Raw genomic sequence first — 20,992 nt, 5'->3', positions numbered from 1 at the left:
GATAAATGTGAAATATTGTTGTATATAACATCCAATCAGTATCTGGACATAGCAATACAAATATTAGGCTTAGAAATACCAACAATACATAGAGCAGGTGGTCAGTATCAAAAATAAAACTGTAAAGTATGTTAAAAAAAATATCTGTTCAATCCCCAAAACTAGAGTTTTACCTCGCTTATATGTTTCCCCTGATGCACTGAAATCAATTGAAATGTATCATAATGATGATTGTCAACACATGTTAATGAGTGTTTCAACACATTTTGCAATTCACTTTTTATGCCAATGTGCATCAACACATCATGACACACTTGCACACCTTGAGCTGTGTTCTGATGTATTTCTATCGATTTCAATGAAAAAGGATGCAATAAAAGGCAAAATCCAGTCTAAATAGGCTGTGTATCAACCCAAAGTAGGAGCCATGTCATGAAGGTGATTTATTGTGATATGTATTTTTTTGGAATAGAAATTGTTACCGATTTGTAATTCAGTTGCTCCCCAACTGAGTTTTAGTATTATTTTAAATTGGAGACAGGATTGCCAACAGCTGATAACTTACTTCTAAAAACTTAGCTACAAATCACTATCCTATTGTATTGTAGCTAGTAATTGACATTATTGGCTTCCTGGCTACAAATCACTGGCATTAACAATTCAGTGTAGCAATAATTTGCTGCTATAAAGTCATGTGTGTGATATAACATTAAAAATGTCAGGGGAAAGGCATGGAAAGCTGCCATTGCTGGCCTTCTGCTATGCGCCTCCCTTTCCTACTTCCATCTGGCTACAAAACTCATTGGGTCAAAAACAATGCAGAATAATTTTCCACATCCCCTAGCCCAGAAATGAGAAATGGCTTTAAAAGTGCAGGGAACGTTTGGGATGATTTCTCAGTAGGGATCTCTGTTTGACTAAAAATACTATATTTAAAATTTATTGCTATAAGTCTGTATTCCAAAACTGTGAGCAGTTTTATCTACCCCCCCCTATACATGATCAGGTAACACACATCACTATGCATGCCGACATAAGAGGAACTAGGGCAACTATTTTGGGTTTACTCTAAAACTGTTGAGCTGTAAAGGATTTGAAAATAATTGTTTTGCAGTGTTTTGCATGACCACATGTTTACAGCAAGGCATATTTGGTATTCCTTTACTCAATGCAGTCTCATCATTTAAATGTCACCAGGTATGTGATTTATATTTCATATGCTAGCACCAGTATTAGCATTTTTAACAAAAATATGATTCTCTGCTTTCAGAAATTATAGAATAATTTGTGGGTTTTAAGTAATTCTCGATCCTAAACTGAATGTTTAAAATGTGTGATTTTTTTTTATAATTATCTGGGCCTGAGGTAGTTACTCTATGTAAAACTATTTTTTTTTAGAATTCATACACTGCCACCTTGCCTGAAGGCAATTAGTCTTTGTCTGTTAAAGGTGGCAATGCTAATATACATTTCCTGAGGACATTTAACTCCAAAACACTTCTCAAAATATTTGCAGATGGATGATATTTACCATCTGCATAATTTGTTTCTTTACTTTAAATTTTTACAAGCAGGAAAAGAGAAGAAAAAATGAGGAAATACAAGAAAAATAAAACAGTACAGTAATTCAGAAACAATGACAATAACTATTCAATACAAATACAAAACAATGATGTGAGAAATGAACACAACATGAAAACAAGTCTGTAATACAGTTACATTAGCTATGTGAAGGGGTGTAAGAATAAAACAGAGAAATAGAGTGAGACCAGAGAGCAAATGGGAAAGGAAGAAGAGGAGAATACCAGAACATATAAAAGGGTAATATAAAGGGGTAAATATATCTCGGCAAGATCTCTAACACAAACAAGGAATAGTTTTTATTTACTTCAATGGGAAAAGGAAAGCAGAAAATAGAGACTAAATAAGTCAAGGATGAGGATATCGGAACAGATATTGATCCCATAATGACCAAACCTCTTGGTGTTTCTCTAGTCTATCGTCCAGCCTGGCAGTCAGAAGTTCTAATAATCTAACATGAGACATGGTGCCACCATTAAACATGAGTGATCAGTTTAGCCTGCGCCTTTGAAAAGTCTTCAATGGGAAGACTCAAGAGATAAGTCCGTGGCTCCAATTAAATCAGGATAGATACCAAATTGGTCAAAAGCTGATTTCCCCTTCTCCCAAAATGTCACAATACCTGGACAGGACCACAGTATACAGTATGTATGAGGGAGCCAACAGCTGTATTGCACCTCTCTCATAAATCAGATGCTTCCGGAAAGATGGCATGTAACTTTTCCGGGGTATCATCATTATTTTATAGACATGGAGCTTTTGGGTGCCTGACTCCAGATCACTTTACTGAGTTCGAGTATTTCCAGTTTGAGTAGTATGGTCTTGCCAATGAATGGGTGTACCCATCCTGCACCATATACATTTCAGCTAGAACCCGGTAAATTTCAGATATTAGACCCCATCTAGTAGGTCCTTCCATGCATGTCTGTTCAAAAGGGGTAGGACTTAAAAAAAAAAGAGATCCCTTGCAAAAGATTCTGCATAATAATGAATCTGAAGATAACTGTAAATACACCAGTCAGTATTTCAAAAGATTTTTTGGAGTTCAGTGAATGGAGCAGGGCTGGAGGCCATGGCTGAGTCACATGACCAGCCAGGATATCTGGTGTTTGAAGGGTATGGAAAAAGGTTGTTAGTGTAGACTTGGGGCTTGTTAATGAAATCCAAGGTCTATAATGTATCCAAATGTGTTTGGTAAATTGCATGGGGGCTAAAAGTAAAACATCAGAAATTGGAAAAGTAGAGCTCCACAACATAGAATTGGAGTGGATAGGATCTACCCAAGCATGTTCCATTTCTATCTATTTTTTAAAAGACCGTAAAGTGTCCCAAGAGGCTAAATGACATAAATGACAAACATGTAAAGACATCTGGGACCCCAGGGCCACCCCGCTTCCCAACAAACACAACACCACCTTCAACAAATGGTGACATTTGTAAGCCCATATAAAATTCATCACGTCTGCCTGGAAGATAGTGAGACAGGGACCGGCAGAGAGGCAATATGGACATCTTTATAAAGGCTATATGCCGGAAAAAGGAAGACATAAGGATTTCCATTTGTGCATGCAATTATGAACATCCTGGAATATTTTAGGATAGTTAAGTTTATATAATGTATGATAAGAAGGGTTAACATTTACACCTATATATTTATTGCAGTCTGAACGCCAGTGATAGGACAATTTAGCTGAAGGAGTAAGCTCTTCTGGGCAGCTCCTCCTGTGTCACTGTCTGTATCTGTTTGACATTTACATCCCCTATTTAATGTACAGCGCTGTGTAATATGTTGGAGCTTTCTAAATACTGTATAACAATAAACATACTAATAATAAATGAGGTAAATTATTGGGTAAAGCTTCCATTTGCATAATTTTCACAATCGTTACCCATACAACAGGTTATTGTACAGAAGGATCTGTTTACTATGGGGGAATGATAGTAAATAAACTTATACGGAGAAGGGGCTGTTCACTTTAAAAATGGAATTTCACTAAATAAGCTGAAGTTGTATTTACTTTGTTTATTTACATTCACTCTGCAAATTGAACAGCCTCCTTTTTTAGTAAATCAAACCCATTTAGTCTGTGAGGGTTCTGCTTTATTCAGGTCATGGTAAAGATGGTAGTAATCACATTCATCTGGGCTCTATATTTTTGCTCATACGGTAATCTTTTGTTAATTTAGGAATGGGGTTCTTTTCTTTATCTGTTTCCTTTTCTTCTCACTGGTCATTTCAATAAGAACTAAACTCACCTTTATTTTAATTAGCCTGAAATGATGTGACTTATACCTGACACCTGAATATACCAGGATCTTGCACCGAGCTGCTCATATGCAGGTTGGTGTACATTGGATAAAAGACAGTGCAGGTAAGTTTGCATTATCCCTTCTTACTTTCCCTCTGACATCCCTGACTACTACTATACAACGCTGTCATTGTAATATGTGTTATCTTTTTATTGAACTATGCTAGCTTTATTCTTTTTTTCTATGTGAATGTGAATATAATTTTATTACTTGTATAGTAAACATTTCAGATCAATTTATCTTTAGTATGTTATTTATTTTTATTGTTAATAAAACTTACAAAAATAGTCAAAACAATTGACCAAATTGAGTGTTTACAATAATAATCACAGTGTTTGCAGGTCTCATTGTTGATTCCGGAGGAAGCGGACAAAGTAGTCCGTGAAACGCGTTGAATCTGGTATTTGTGAGACTATTTACACGTGCACATGATGTTTTTCACCCTTTTGGTATTTTTTGCATCTAAGACGATATTTGTCAGATAAGAAAACTATTGTATTGCTTTTAATGTTTATAAATAAATGTTAACTTTTTCTTTATGATTAGTGTCTAAAAAGTCCCCTTTTGGTCCATTTTTGTATGTACATTTGCTATACTTGTTTTATCTTTTAATAAAACTTGCTTAATAAAAAGATTAAAATAGAAAAATAGGAGGAGAGGACCCTGCCCAACACTCTAAGGCTATGTACACACATCAGATGATTCTCGATCATAATCATGGCCAACGATCATACTGAAAGTGAAGGGGAGAGCGAAGCACCATTCTGCTCTCCATCGAATGGAATAGTGCTGTATGTACAGTGCTCATTCACAAACCGTGCAGTCTTGTCTTTGGAATGGATCATGAAAGATCCTTTCCAATGACAAATATTGCATGTGTGTATACAGGCAGAGTTTATAAGCAGGGCTCCTCCAGAGGTTGCAAGAATTTCAACCTGACCAACAGAGCTTACACTCTAACACAGTGTTTCTCAACCAGGGTTCCTCCAGAGGCTAGGAGCTCCTTAAGTGATTTTTAGAATTTTAAAGCAAACCTATCACACATCACATTTGTAGCATTATATATATATATATATATATATATATATATATATATATATGTGTGTGTGTGAAATCAGGCATGCACAGAAGCTTTTCTGAAATGAAGGAGATGGCTGCTCCCTGTGTCCAGTCTGAGCGGGAAAGAAAAAGATGCCGGGATGTTGAGGGACCTATAGGACTCGGGATTGTTAGCTTTGTTGTTGTTTGTTTGCTGAAACTTCCGCTTTGAGTGACTCCAATGATCTTTTTGGCTATCTGTTATGGGGACAGTCTTCAATGTAAGACATTCTGGATCTGAGAATGTGACAATAAGGTGGACAGTATAGCAATCATTAGAAGGGTGAATTCCGTATATAATATTATTATTTGTATAGTAAACATTTCAGACTGATCTTTCTTTGTAATGTTCTCTGATAAAACTTGTTCAGTAAGGAAAGAGGAACAGAAGAATAAAATCTGACAGGCACAGATATTTGTTGTGTCCAAGTTGTAAGAGGCTGCAAGCCAATGGTAGCTCAGCCCTTCAGGAATAATAATCAGACCTCCAGCTTCCTCCATTACACTGCTCTCACCCTCCCGCACAGGACTGCTCTCACCCTCCCGCCCAGAAACACATAATTTATAGCCGCACACTGTCCCAGCATTCCAGCACCGACACATGTCACACGGCCATGCCATCACACTGACAGCCTGCTGACCTCCCGGCTTCACACACACAAAGAATAGTGCGGGCAGCGGACACCCGAATCCCTCCGCGCTGTATATTGTATTCCAGTTGTGTATAGTTCCCCCCCCCTTATCCATCTTTCTCTGCATAAACCCTCCCCTCATCAGACACCATCCCCCGTGTCCTGCGGCTGCAGTCACAACACGACCCATGCAAAACGGCGGCCTGCACTGCCCGCCCCCCTCATCCTTATCATAAATATATAAATTATGCTAATTACCAAACATTGCATATTAACCAAACTAACAAATTCCTCCCGGTTTACCCCACCGTGCCCCTATTAGGCTCCCCTTGTGACCCCTCTAAAGTATAATGGGGTTACTCACCGTGAACACGAGGGGTCCGGGCGGCGGCGGAGGGATACATCGTTACGGCCGTGGGGTTCGGCGGCGCCTCATTATAAATTCACCTCAGGGCTCGTGCTGGTCGCTGGGCACCGGGCGCGGGCAATAATATTGGGGGGTGGAGGGGTATTTGCATGAATAAATAGAGGGGCTCCTTGAAGAACAGGGACACCTCTTATTAATATTTAATCACCTTTGCTTTCCCGGCTATGCCCCTTGGCAGCTCGTGCAGTGTATGGCTAGACGGAGCCGAGGCAAAATCCGCCGTCTCCTCTTATAAAGTTCAATGCAGTTTTTACATGAACATTTTTTTGCAGCTGCGTCATGAACATAATATATGCAGGACGAGCGCTGCATACTGAGCATGGGGAGACCTAGGGGGAGCGCGTGTTCTCTTAAAGGGCCATTCACATGGAATAGGAAGTACAGGGGCAGATAACGGGGTATAAAGTGCTGGGTGTGGGGGCTGGGGTGAGAATAAAATACAGGGGGGGTATAAAGTGCTGGGTGGGGGTAGAAAGTAGTAAAATAATACAGCTAGGTACAAGGAAGAGCTTGCTTCTACTTCATTATTTAATATTATTAAACCTAATTACACTAAATTAATTACACTGTACACTAAATAGGGGCTGCAGGTAATGGCAAACCTGCATTATAGACCAGTACAATGGCACATGGAACCTGACCAACAGAGCTCACACTCTAACACAGTGTTTCTCAACCGGCGGTTGCTAGAAGATCCTTGAGCAAGTTGGACCTCTCAGGTCAGTTTAACGTGGAACAATTACCCTTTCAGGTGTAAAGCTATCAATCCCTCCAAAAGCCCAGTCTGGTAGGTCCTGCACCATCCCAGCAATCTTCTATTGTGTGTTAATTCCCCCACCTACTGGATTGTAAGCTCTTCTGGGCAAGGTCCTCTCCTCCAGTGTCACTATCTGTATTCGTTTATTTGCAACCCCTATTTAATGTACAGCACTGCGTAATATGTTGGCCCTATATAAAACCTGTATAATAATATTAACAGAGTATATATATCAAGCAATACAATAAAGTAATAATAAAATTAATTACACTCCTTTTATTCTGCTAACTACAACTCTCTTTTGCCTTCAGTGAAGTCCCTCATGGAGACATGGAAGAAGTTCCAAGTTTTATGGCTGGTAGAATTACAACTGCTCATCTTAAACATCTACTTTTTCCGGGTTCCTCCAGGTCACATACCAACACATGTTCTCAACACGCTGAAACAACACTTTCTCAATTTTGTCGGGTAGATTAAAGCCAAAAGTGGTCAAAATCTTTTTTTATCTACCCAAAAATGATGGTGGTTTGACAGTCCCTCATGTACGCAAAGCGGTCCTAAACTAAAATTTTTACTTTATTTTTACTCTATTTTTTAACTGCAACACCCTTTTAAAGCATTTTCTGTCTTGACTGGCGCGCAGAGCCACCCGAGATGCGTGACGTAGATATCCTGGGGAGCTCTGCGCTCCCATTCATTCTTGATTGTTGCAGCAATCAAGACAGAAAGGGGAGGCGCTTCAAAAGAACAATTTAGGAATACCTACGTATCACGTATCCCAGGAGGCTCCTGGCTGTTCCCTCCCTGGCTGCAGTGCATGTCCAATATCGACTGATTTTTTTATTTTTCAGTTTAGTTCTGCTTTAACTACTCCAGAGCTCCCTAACTGGCACTATTATTGGCCTACCCTGCTGTGTCTAATGTCCCTTTTGGGTAAGTCTTAATGCTTGTTGGACAGATCCCATGGCCATAGATAATATTCTTTGGATTCTTCCCATTCTTTGGAAGGCCATTACTAATCCCATTTTACAACACTCTCTCAAAGTATGGGATGATGTTAAATACTGGGAGGGGTTGGTGTCTCCACATGCGCCTTTGTTGACTTTTATTTGCAATCCTTCTATTCCATCAGGCCTGAAGGATCTGCAACAATTTGTGTGGTGGATAACTCATGGCTTTCTTAGGGACCAAGATCTAAGCACCATCTCAGGAGTGTGTTAATTTGCCTCACTCCATTCTTCTTATGCAGTCCCCCTTTCTAACCTCTTTTCATACCTCCAACTTCAGCTCTATGTGCAATTCATGCCTAAATTTACCAATAGGCCCCTATCCCTATGTAATACGTCTTTTGAGAGCATCTGTGCCAAAGACCCACTAGGTAAGGATATTCTTTCTTTAATATATTGCTCAATCCTTACAGAAAGTGTGCACTCCCCCTTACCATACATGGTCCATTGGGAGGCAGATATTGGCTGTCCTTTGGTTCTATTGTGATGGGAACAAATTTGGTACACAACCGTGCATGGCACTTTACACATGGGCTTTCTAAAGGCCTGTTACAAAAACCATTTGCGGTGATATATGTTACCTACTTGCGGATCCCGGGGAGTTTGGTGGGAGTTCCCTCGTATAAAGTATTTTTGGACATGGGTATATCAGTTTACACTCTTCTTGGAAAAGGTATCCAGAAGGACCCCTTGGAGGTGCTAATTCACCAAGACCCCTCTGCTTTTTATAAAAACTAGACTAAATTGTTTAGCTTTCTGCTTACGGTTGCAAAACTGAATCTTGCAACTATCTCACAAGTAAGGCAAAAAGTCCAATAACTCTTTACTAATAAGCTTATGGCAGTCAAAACACTCTTTAGTGGCATTTCACAAGATATGGTCCCATGGGTACATTATTACTTACCAGGTAACTTTAACACTGACTTGTAATCTAAGTGATGCCTATTCTGTCCTCCATAGTGAGAGGAGGGCCTCAGTGGTGCCGGTGGAGGCGAGTTCCTTTATACCCCCTTACCCTTTTCCCTCAACCTTCCCTCCCTTTCCCCTACTCCATTTCTTTTTATGTTGTTTTTCTTTTATCTGTTTCTTTCTCATCTTTCTTTTGCATACTCCACTATCTAATCTAGGTTATGCATACCCCACTTCAGCATTTTTTGATTGTTGTCATTGAGTTTTTTTCTAGCAATTCCCTACGTGGATTTTGGCATTGGGTTTCTTCAGTGCCAACTTTAAGCCTACAATGTTTGCACAAGAGGATTTTCTGCTGGACTTTCTGATCTGTTTATACATGTCTTCAGCCTCCTGATGTCCTCATTCTATGGTTTACACTCTATGTATCTGTATTCCCTCAAATTACCCCGGGGGTGTTGATATTTTCTACGCTTTGTATTACTTTGTCTTACAAGTACTGTTCTCTTTGTAACCCTCTTGCCTTAAAATCTTAAAATTCTAAAAAAAATGTATTGAAAACAATAACAAATGCTACAAATCAGGCAAAGTAAAAAGGCATACAAACCTTTTGACAATAACAATTGTTGTGTTGAGGTATAGAAGGATTTTGTAGATGGCAAACATAACGAGTCAAAAAAGACACACACCATTGGCCCGAGAAAAAAAGAAAAGAAACGCTAATTGGGTAACCACGTGTATGTAGTATATAAAATAAATTTGATTTTACCTGTTTTGAAACCCCCCCCTACAAATAAAGGTGTTTAAGTGTGGTCTGATAAAAAAAATATGGAAAGCCAGCCTTATAAATAGCAGTTGTGCTGAGGATCATAAATTTAGTGTAGGAAACCAGCTTGAGATCCAACTATCATATCCTCATAAAGTTTTGCATAAATTAAAATTTAAAATTGCTTGATATGATTCCGATGTACTGTATGGAGTGTGATTATTCTAAGTTTCCAAAAAAATATTTGTTCCAGCAGGATATTTTTAGTTGCTTTTAATTTGAAATGTTCAGTCATGCAATATGCTAATCATGTTAAGGAGAATTTGCATGGTCTTATTTTTTTCAATATATTAAGTATAATATATATATATTATAGTATAAGTCAAATATGGCCATTTTGACCATATCAAATATTATTTGCTTGCAGATATTGGATTTACTGATTATTGAGTTAACTGCAAAGCCAGTAAACATGGTATTGTCACCAACATTGCAGTGAGTGGGAGATTGGGGGCCAGGGGGACATGTGCGAAAAATGTCCAAAAGTCAAAATGTCAGGAAAACAAAATTTTTTGTATTTGAAGATTTCTGTGTCACATTAACCACTCTCTAAACAGCAGGAGCTTACTTGATAGAAATCTGCACACGAGTTGTATCACTTTACACATCAATTAGATCACTGCCCATATTTAGACTTGATGGGGCAAGGATGACAGGGGAACTCTTTTCCCACAGTTTTAGGGAACTTAAAACCTTTACCTGCACAGGAACATAGTAAGTATTCAAACAATTGAAATCTTATCACACACTGCTGGACTCTGCAAAGGCAAATATTATAGGAAAAAAAAAACATTACACACCTCTTGTGGCTTGCTGCTGACGCCTCGCCTGTTGTCTACCTTCACCTGAAACTGATCCAAATGTGTTCACCCAATTCAAATAGGATCTCGATGACTTAATGATACCATATTTCAGTTAAGAGTAATTTCAAGTCCAGTTATTTCAAATCATTTATCCAATTTCATCTACACTGTCTGCTTTGTGTTGCTAATAACATTATATTACCATACATCTGTCCACCCCTGACCTGTCTCCCTCAGTCCTGGATAAGGTCTCATGCTGCCTGTCAGCCAACTCATCATGGATGTCTGACCGATTCCTGAAACTCAACCTGGATAAAACAGAACTCATCATCATCCCCCCCTCAAATTCCAAATCCCCCCCTGACATATATCTAACTGTTAACAACACTGGTATTCGGCCCTCCCCTCAGGCACGTTGTCTTGGTGTCACCTTTGACTCGGCCCTCTCATTCACCCCCCATATTCAGAACATTTCCAGGTCCTGTCACTTTCACCTACGCAACATCTCCAAAATCCGCCCCTACCTGTCCCCTGAGACCACCAAACTCCTTGTACATGCTCTTATCATTTCTCGTCTGGACTACTGTAACATCCTTCTCTCTGGTATTCCACTAACCCGAATCTCTCCTCTACAATCTATCATGAATGCTGCAGCCAGACTCATCCATCCTTCCCATCGCTCCTCTTCCGCTGCATCTCTTTGTAGTTCTCTCCATTGGCTTCCTTTTCACCTTAGAATCAAATTTAAGCTCCTGTGCTTTGCCTTCAAATCCCTACACAGTTATTGTCCCACTTACATCTCTGACATGGTTAAAAAATACTCCCCCAGCCGCTCTCTCCGCTCCTCCAATGACCTACTAATGACTTCCTCACTCATAACCTCATCACACGCACGAATACAAGACTTTTCTAGAGCTGCTCCAACTCTCTGGAATGGTCTTCCTCGTCCTATTCGGCTTGCTCCTACTTTCTGCTCATTTAAAAGAGCGCTCAAAACCCATTTTTTCAAACTTGCCTACCCGGCTTCTTCTGTCATTTGAAACCATCACTACTTCCCACACTACATATCTCACATCCTTTGTGTGTGAAATTCCCCCACCTACTAGATTGTAAGCTCTTCGGGGCAGGTTCCTCTCCTCCTGTATCACTGTCTGTATTAGTCTGTCATTTGCAATCCCTATTTAATGTACAGCGCTGTGTAATATGTTGGCGCTATATAAATCCTGTTTAATAATAATAATAATAATAATAATAATACATAATCTCCCCTTTTTCCCTCATTGGGATCATTTGGCGTGGAAGTCTCGCAGATGTTTTTATCGACTCTGTATCACTGTGACTATATAAATCTTTAATATTCAAGTTAAACTTCAATCTTAATCCTCCCCTGAAGAAGCCTAAGGGCGAAACGCGTCAGAACTTGAGACCTTTTCAAAAAATTTAAGTTGATATTTTTACTTGAAATGTGAAAACAAGTGTATGTAATCACAGACTTTGATTGTTTGTATATCATTAGCTAGTTGATCTATGTATGGCATAGGAATATACTGTATAACATTGAAAAAAATAACATTTACCTTTTTTTTATTTATTTTGTCTATCCCTCCACTTGATCTCACATTACACATGTGCTGTATTTATTTTTAGGTTGTACTTCAACCGTTTCTGGGAGTAGGTAAGGGATACAATATTTCCCTATACTCATTCCCCAGGCTGAGTGGGTGAATATTCCCTTAAAAAAGAGGGCTACATCCATTTAGGGGATAGGATTTGGACATGAGGCCATCCCCCCATTTTAAAGGTTCCTTCATTGTTGGGGAAGACAAGGGCCAGGAGGTAAGGAGGATTATAAAATTAATTTATTTTCCTACCTATATTAATAAAGAAAAATACTATTTGGACATACTTATAGGTCCTCCTAAACCCCACTGCAATTATGGTGACAATACTGCTCGCTAGAACAAAATGTTTGCTTTTCAATTACGTCTAAGTTGACAGCCATAGACTTTCATGAAAATAGATCACATTAGTGGTAAACCAGATTTCTACGTGTAATTTCAAGGAATAATAAATATGATGGAAACAGCCATATTCAGTTTAAATTTTACTATGTCAAATTTGGCTCGCTCATCCCTATTTGTTATATTTTTATGTACACTGTAGAGCAGGAAGGTAAAGAACATTACATACTTATACATTATACATGAGTCCCTTCTAGGCATAAAAGTCTTTGTGCATATTCATCAGTGCAGTATACATTATTCATGAGGACCAACTCACGTAAACATTTAGTAATGCAGCTGGTAGAAGAAGTTTTATTAGAATTAATTTTAACCATTTTTATGTATAAATAGTATTTCACACAAAAATATACAGATAAACATGTTACAATCATATATAGTATACACTAAAAAGAAGAGAAGAAATGTATCAAACTTACATCAGTATGTTATTAACTTTATGAATAAATACATAATACTATTCTTTTTAAATAAAAATTATTTACTTTTGCAATGGAGTTGAATGGCTAATATATCTATAGATTTTTGCTGGGCAATAGCTGTGGGTGGTTGTTTCTATGAAGAAATTGTTAGTTTGGTATCTTACAAATGATTAAGTAAAAATTAGCAAATCCTAGTGGTTTATTTGCAGAGCAAAATATGCAAATTATAACAGGTGAAAACAAAAGGATAACCTTTCATGTGATGTGATACTGCCATTCACAAAGTACCTTTTTTCTGAAAGCTGTACTTTATTTATTTATTATATTTTTTATTCCTAATTCATTATTCAAAAAACATGTAAGCAAGAAAGTGCAATGTGCATTAACTCATAATTAAACATTCAAAATTACCTTTACTGAAGGCAGACCAGTCATATATATATATAAAAATATCAGAACAGGCACATCAGGAAAAAAATGTTTTCCTGCAGGTATATCTCAGAATGAAATATTTAAATTATACTGTGATTGGGTTGAAAGGAAATGGATGGAGTTTTTCTACATATTTCTTTTATTATAGACACAATTTTAAAAAAAGATAAAATTAAATAGGACCTTATTAGTATGGTAAATATGAATATTTTTGAATATTTTATTCACTTATAGGCATCCTTTGTGCTTTCTTTTTTTGAAACCCATAAAGATTTAGGAGTCCCTGGCCATGTTTAAATGTTACCGTAATTTGTAAAAAAAAAACATAGATTTTGTACATATAGTAAAAGTCAAACACTAGTTTAAAACATTTTATTTTTTCAAAAGAAAATTAAACTAGATTTGTATCTTTTCTTTAAATAAGAATCATCATTTTTTCAGTGTCTTTGGAGGCTTACAATAGGACAACCACTTAATTGGTTTAAGGCTAACATAAGCAAGCACTGTACAAAACAACAAAACACTCATTTTTTATGAGCGCTCCCCCTCCCTTTTTTAGTTTAAGGGATGCAGTGCAAAGGATTACAAGTGTATAACAAACACATATCTGGAGTAAACTTAGGTAACATGAAGCTGTTCTGCTTTAGAGGTACCTATAGATCATTTGCAGCAAATCTTCACTATGGTAAATGGTGGAAGCAGCATGCATAACATTAAATAATTAGACCCTTTAGAAAAATTGGTATAGGGCCTTCAGCTACCACACATATTTAATGCAATACAAGTTTGCCTTACAGCAGAAATAAGAGTTCTTTTGGTTGATGCATTTTATCTTGTAGTTAATAAGCATTTGACTGTGCCCAGATTGGTCTACTGTAGTTATATTACCGGGAACATCTAGTATACATCAGTGTTGCTTTTCTTAGTACTTTCTTTCTGGAAGTCGTTTTAGTTCCTTTAGTCCTTCACTGTAGCATATATGGTACACGGAATTAAATAGCTATTCGTATTTATTATTTTGTCAGGCAAGGCGACCAAATATTGTAATGCAGCGCTTAAATAAATAATTTGTTCTCTCCAAGAAATATTTTGACATGCAGTGATAGCACCAGGTCGCAAATAAAAATGCGTTGTATTTCCTGCATCCTAACAACAAGGATACCATAAGATATCAGTCCTCATTTCATCAGCTTAGGCCATAGCCACAAGCTTTTACAAACAGCATCACATTTCTGAGGGTCATTATAAACATGTTATACAGACAGTCTTAGTTCTATTGGTAACCCATTTACTTTTTGAAGTTTAAAATAAAGACACAAAGCACATTTGGTTTTCCAAGGTCTATGTTACCCTTGTTCCCTTTTCAAGAATCATAATGCGAAACGCACTAGTTACTCTGTGAATTGAGGTCCGACAGTCTAGCCCTGTATAGCTATGTTTAGCTAAACTCCTTAGGTTTGGGGAAGGTTATATCTCACATCCAAGGGAAAGCCTTTCGCTTCCAGGTCATGTCTATGTGATAGTGGAGTAATCCAAGCACCCATTTTATTCATGCCTATTTAAATCTGACTACCATGTCCCAGATAGCCCCTGCGCAGGTGAAGAGTCTGCACAAGCATTATATCTGCCCATATCTGTGAGTCTCGGAGAGTGGCAAAACAACTCCACCTATGTATAATTTCACAGTCATTCCCTTTTATTTTACCCTGTTGCTATTGTACAGCTATTGTTCTGTGACTAGTCTTTTTTTTCTATACTTGTTTTTTGCACTGTGCTTTGTTGTTTGATTGCTTGGTTTGTATGTTTTTACTTATTAAACACTATACAATTGTAAGCTGAATCTCTGAATGCTCCAAATAGAAATAGTGTAACTTGCTAACCTGAAAATGCTACTATAAACATTGTGATTTCTGAGACATCCCTGTCTGGAGTGGTGGGGGTTGAGACAGACAGTACTAAAAGAAGCAGAATCATAACTGCAGTTGTCTAGGGTAACAGTGCGTTCTTCCATCTGAACAAATGGGGGCAGTTTACCTGTGAGTGTGTGTTTGGCAAGGGTTAACAGATTGGTTAATCTTGCATTGTGACAGCCCTTCTCAGCCTGCTGGTGCTAAATTGTTGCTAAGCGTGCTGGAAAGTCTATGCACAGGATTTGGGCTGATAGAGGGTGTTCATCACACGTGGCATAATAGAAAAATTCCTTTTTTATTGTACTTTTTTATAACAAGTATCTACCTTTTCATGGTCCAGCAGTGTCCAAATAGAATGCCCCACAGAAACCAATTCAGCATCAGCTATTCTCAACTTGATATTGACAGGAGCACCCACACAGGAGGGTGGGATTGACTGAAAACAAATGTAAACAACTTTATTAATCATGCAAGAGAGCAGCTGTTCTCTGTCCCTGTCTAGATTCCTGTGGCCCCTCTTAGTGCTGGGGACCACACCAGTATCTGATGGCTCTTCTAGGGTCTGATGACCTTGTATGAGATCTTGAAGAGCTTCTGAAGGCTAATGATTCTGTCTCCCCACCTCTGGGGCCTGTCTGGCTCTTTCAGCCCTTCTGGCAGTTAGGGACTCAGTTGAGGAGCCAGGATCCTGTGGACCTCCTGGGAGTTATCAGCATTCTGGGATCTGTTCAGAGTCTGGAAACCTATCTAAGTTCTTGCTGCCCTTCTGTGCCCTGAGGAGTTCACTTAGGATCCAGCAGCACTTCTAGCCTAAGATTCTTTTGTTCCTTTAGGGGCTGAGGAACTCCTCTGGGATTCAGGGTTCCTTCTGGAAGCCGATGTACCAGTTCTGGATCAGATGCCCCTTCTATAGGTTGAAAACCCTGTCATGAATCATGCAGCCTTTTAAGAGCTAAACATCCCATTCAACATCCTTTGGCCCTTACAGATTTGCTTAGGATGGCAGTATTGGGCAGTTATATTACTTTTCTAGAATTTTAATTTCTTTGCATTTAGGTACAGTGTTCTCTAAAACCACAGATCAGACTGCCATCTTGTGGATCAAAAGTTTAAAACCACAATAAGCAAGATGTATTGCAGTTTACTCTTGTTTTCATTGTAATTATATTTAAAAAAATCATATGCACACATGTTTTGTAAGATTTATTTTAAAAAGTTTTATCCAGCCCCTGGAAAAAAAATGGGGAAAAAAGTTAGTGCCCATTTACACCCGAACACTTGTGCTTTAGCATGCATGATAACACACATGCGTAGTTATGCATGACCCCATGGTTTCCTTTTAAAGCACACTGAACTGCCAACACATACATTTTAACTAGCTACACATAAAATAATTGGATCTCTATTTGAAATATGTTTCCATGCAGTAAAATATTATTGTATTTCACTGTAGGACTTACATAGACAGCTGTTACCAGGCCCAAAAACAAAACAAAACAAAACATGGGAATGTGTGAATTTATGTGTTCATTCAGTATTGCCCCCCCCCCCCCCAAAGCATATATACAGTAAAAATAATAAATAAACACAGTGTAGTGCACATATAATAAATATACGTATATGGCCTGTCTTGTGGTGAGCAACGTTTTAAAAGATTAAAATTCGGGTAAATGCGTCCATTGATTTTAATGGGGGGGGGGGGGGGCCGTATTTTTTTGCTATTTTTCCTGCGTTTATACAGTTTCCAGCGGTTTAAAGGCAAGCTTTAAAGTGTTAATGAAAGTGGAAAAATGCAGATGAACATGGTAGGAATGTTTACATGCTTTTTAAAAACCATTTGTGTAGACTCAACCTTAGCAACAATATTCTCCACCAAATCTCTCCTGAAGCAGCTGCATATATGCACTATAGTTAAGAGCAACTTGAACCAATGCTCCAAATAAAGTTGTTTTATTTAAGGTGAACTCCCGGGGAAAAATACCCATATAGGGCTTCCCCAGCACCACAAGGGACAAATGGTAATTTTGTCCCAGGCGAACAGAAACAGCATCTATACCTAATATTTACTCACTTTCCTGGCAACTGGTGATCTGACAATTGGACTTATGAGGAGGCTTTGCAGGTCCTGCTTGTAAATGATGATATTATAGTGCCTGCAACTGAAATAGAAAATAGTTTCAACATATGAAATCTGGCAGGTGGAAAGAGCTTGCAGTAGTGAGAAATACCCTGTTTCCCCGATGATAAGGCATCCCCATCAAATAAGCCAGATTGTAAGCTCTTCGGGGCAGGGTCCTCTCCTCCTGTATCACTGTCTGTATTAGTCTGTCATTTGCAATCCCTATTTAATTGTACAGCGCTGCGTAATATGTTGGTGCTATATAAATCCTGTTTATTATTATTATTATTAATAATAATAATAATAATAAAAAAGTAAAAATTCATGTGACAGGTCCGCTTGAAACCAGAGATCGGGGGCGAGCAAAGAACTGTGTACGACGCGCCGAGAAAGGGAAGGAAGCAGCGTGCACGCGCATGCAGGTGTTCCGTGTTTGTCCAGCAGGTGGCGCTGCTCGTTGTCATCTCTGTAGTGAGTGAAACACAACAAGGAAGTGGAGAGAAGCGGAAGTGGAATCATCACCAACAACAACACGGAAAAACAGAGACACTGCAATCTCAGCGGAACCGTAAACATGAATAATAAGGGTGAGTATGGGCCCAGCGGGTTCCTGTGTGTGGAATACGGGGCATGGAGGGAGCGGGCAATGTTATTGCTGAGCTGGGACTTGCGGTTGGGGTTGACTTGGAAGGGGCATTTATATAACACAGGAAAGGAATGTCGGGAGCTGCCCGGCTGTGAGGGCTCCGCCGACTCCTCTCCGTATACCGAGTACGGGGAGCTCAGTCTGCGCAGCACGGAGGCAGCTCCCAGCATGCATTGCGGCAACCCATCCCCCATCCCAATGACTACAAACACCTGCAAAGGAGGCGAGGAGCGGCGGGGCTGCAGTGTCAGCAATGCCACGGCACATATACGGGGCAATACTGAGCTTTACAGGGCACAATTAAATACCCCGGCCTCCTTTTTCAGCGATGAAATGTCAGCTCCTGTGCCTATGGAGAGTGGGGTGTTCTCCCTGCATGACCAGGGCGATCTCCTATATCCCAGGGACTGACAGGGTGGGCCAGGCGGTGTAGGAAGGATTATTATTTTTATTAAACAGGACTAATAGTGCCAACATATAAGGCAGCACTGTACATTAAGTAGGGATGCAAATGACAGACAGATACAGTGACACAGGACCCTGCTCCGAAGAGCTTACAATCTAGGAGTATAGAGTGATCCGCTGAATAGCAGATGTCTGGTTGTAAAGCTTTTGGTGTCGGTAGTTTCGGTCACACACACCTGGAACAAGCATGCAGATATCTGTGGTGTGCAGCTGATCACCGGAGCTGTGTACTTATTCTGGGTCACGGATTCAGAAGAGAATAAAAGCAGAGGATCAGAGTGCTAACCAGGAAAGCTTTATATTTTATACCCAGCTCAGTAATGACACCTAACATAACCTGTCAGTGGTAGGTCCTCTTTGAAGTGTATGTATAGCCAACTTTTTTTTTTAAAAAACAGGTGGGGATTACAACCCTTGTCAAGTTCCTATTGACACCTCTACCGCTGCTAAATAGTTACACAAAAAGTGACAGGGATGTTATAGTTTTAACCAGGACATAAGGTGAGAGGAGAATATTCCAGCGGAAATTTCCACCCATTTCTTATCTATCACAACAGAAAGTGAAAGGCAATGTCTCTAAAAACACAGACGTTCCAAAAAATAAATAGAGAGGGGTTTCAGGCCTCCCCTACTTTGTCAAAACAAAATAATAATATTAATATTAATGAGAAGTTTTGGCTTTACATACACTTCAAGTTCACAGCTGCCTCTAAACTGCACAATCCTGCATGGCTGTAATACTCACTGCAGCTCCTATTCGTTCCCTATGGGGCTGCTGTAGGTAGTCGTTACCATGTAGCTTCTCCCAAGAGGCAGCAGCTTATGGTGTGAGGAAGTGGTAAGCATGCTTCGACCTTACTGTCATTCTGAACATTAAATTCTCAGGAACTTGTCTATGGGATCAGATCTTATCACAATGTGTTAGTAGGACATGGATATTTCATTTCATGGGGCAGCACTGTGGCTCAGTAGTTAGCACTCTGGCTTTTGCAGTGCTAGCTCCCAGGTTCGAATCTCAACCAGTACACTACCTACATGGAGTTTGTGTGGGTTTCCTCCTACATTCCAACAACATGCAGAAAAGGTGCATTAGCTTCCCCTCAAAATTGGCCTTAGACTGGATTAATGACATATGACTATGGTGGGGACATTAGATTGTGAGTCACTTTGAGGGACAGCTAGTGATATGACTAAGGACTTTGTACAGCACTGCGTAATTAATTGGCGCTATAACAATACTGTGTAATAATAATAATAATAATAATTTCATGTGAATTTTAGCAAGCTTCCCTTATAGTATGTTAGATTAGATTCATAGCAGAAGTAAATATGTGGAGGTTGAGATTCCAAGGATTTCCTGAAAATTCAGTAGTTTTTTTCACCACAGTGTAAAGCTATTACCTAATTTTACTGTACACGTCCAGGTTAAAATGCTTCAGTATAGATTATACACAAATATTAGATCTTCCATATGTAATCAAGTAACATCCAATCTTCCATCAAGGCTTGCATATAATTATTGTGCAGGTCATCTAATAATGTGAGCAGCAGCCTGTGCCGAATGTCCTATCGTTATATATGAGTGATAGATTGTCTCTGATTTCAGGCTGGGGGGTTGGCCAGTGTGTAAATAGCTGCAATGACAGCAGGAATTTCAGGAGTAGTTTACGTTTAAAGCATGTGACCAGAGCTTGCAAACTGGCCGGCTGATTTTTGTCCATGTATTGCAGATATTTCCATCCAGAGGTTGTGGATATATGCAGAATTGTGGAGAATAGTTTAGAATTGAAATGCCTGCAAATTATTACCCTAATAGAAATTTTGTTTAGATTATTTTAATATTTTTTTCAGATTCTAAAGTAGGAACTTTAGATCTCATGTATATTAGCTAATCTCTGTTCTGTTTTAAAGTTTGATTGGCTGATATTTTGTTTTTCCTGTTTGCCCTCCTTAACATGCTGGTGTAGGGAGCTGTACATATCTTCCCATAAGGGTTGGGCCAGGGACATGGGCGATGCTGGATGTCCTCCAGCCAGGAAATCTGTCTTTCTCCGGTGTCTAATGTACACTGTGAGAAGCGTGTGGCATGCTGTAGAATTGGATTAAACTATTTCAGTGCAAGAGAGGAATTTAAATTAGTATAAGACTTTAAGAGGAACCACACTGTCTTGTCTTCCCTCTTTTTTCTGACGCTCGCCATTCTGTCCAGCGTTATAAAGTAAAACCGCACTCCAATGTATGGGACTATAAAAAGTTCTGCTTGAGATCAGACATTGCAGGATGTATAGTTTGTTGATTCGTCAGAAATGCTACTTTTGTGTTCTTGTATTTAGTTTAATTTTCTTGTTTAACTGATCACTATACACCAACAACAACCCAACACCAACATGACTACTGAGCTGCGGCACTTGTCAGGGCTTATCATTGACAGTGCTGCACATATCTTTTTGGGGAACGTAATCAGAAAGGAGCACAGAAGAAGCTTTACTTGTCAGTACATAAATAATAGGAATGTTGTGGGCTCTGTTTTTTAAAGAAAATGTAAAGTCAGTTAAAAGTACAGGCTTGCTGTGGTCATTGTGAGTCACTGGGAACAGTATATGTGTCCACCCCTAGCTGTGTGTCAC

At 39.0% G+C, this 20,992-nt stretch overlaps 2 protein-coding genes across 5 annotated transcripts in view; one reads left to right on the top strand and one right to left on the bottom strand.

Annotated features, from left to right (window-relative positions):
• POU6F1 (POU class 6 homeobox 1) overlaps positions 1-6,358 on the bottom strand; it is a 46,899-nt gene extending 40,541 nt beyond the window's left edge. For 2 of the 4 annotated variants that reach the window (XM_072407030.1, XM_072407046.1), the window contains exon 1: positions 5,986-6,357. The gene's annotated coding sequence lies outside the window, so the exon portion shown is untranslated. Of the gene's footprint in view, positions 1-5,985 lie in introns of all 4 variants that reach the window. The other 2 variants (XM_072407042.1, XM_072407038.1) reach the window with 2 other exon arrangements.
• An 11,328-nt stretch (positions 6,359-17,686) lies between these two features.
• Positions 17,687-20,992, top strand: part of DAZAP2 (DAZ associated protein 2) — an 18,292-nt gene continuing 14,986 nt past the window's right edge. The window contains exon 1 of the mRNA XM_072407023.1: positions 17,687-17,841. Within this exon, the coding sequence (XP_072263124.1) occupies positions 17,829-17,841 (13 nt within the window). The 5' untranslated portion in view covers positions 17,687-17,828. The remainder of the gene's footprint in view (positions 17,842-20,992) is intronic.

The sequence above is a fragment of the Pyxicephalus adspersus genome, chromosome 1 (genome assembly GCF_032062135.1).
Source record: "Pyxicephalus adspersus chromosome 1, UCB_Pads_2.0, whole genome shotgun sequence".
Classification (NCBI taxonomy): Eukaryota; Metazoa; Chordata; class Amphibia; order Anura; family Pyxicephalidae; genus Pyxicephalus; species Pyxicephalus adspersus.
This window is presented reverse-complemented; position numbering and strand designations above follow the sequence as displayed.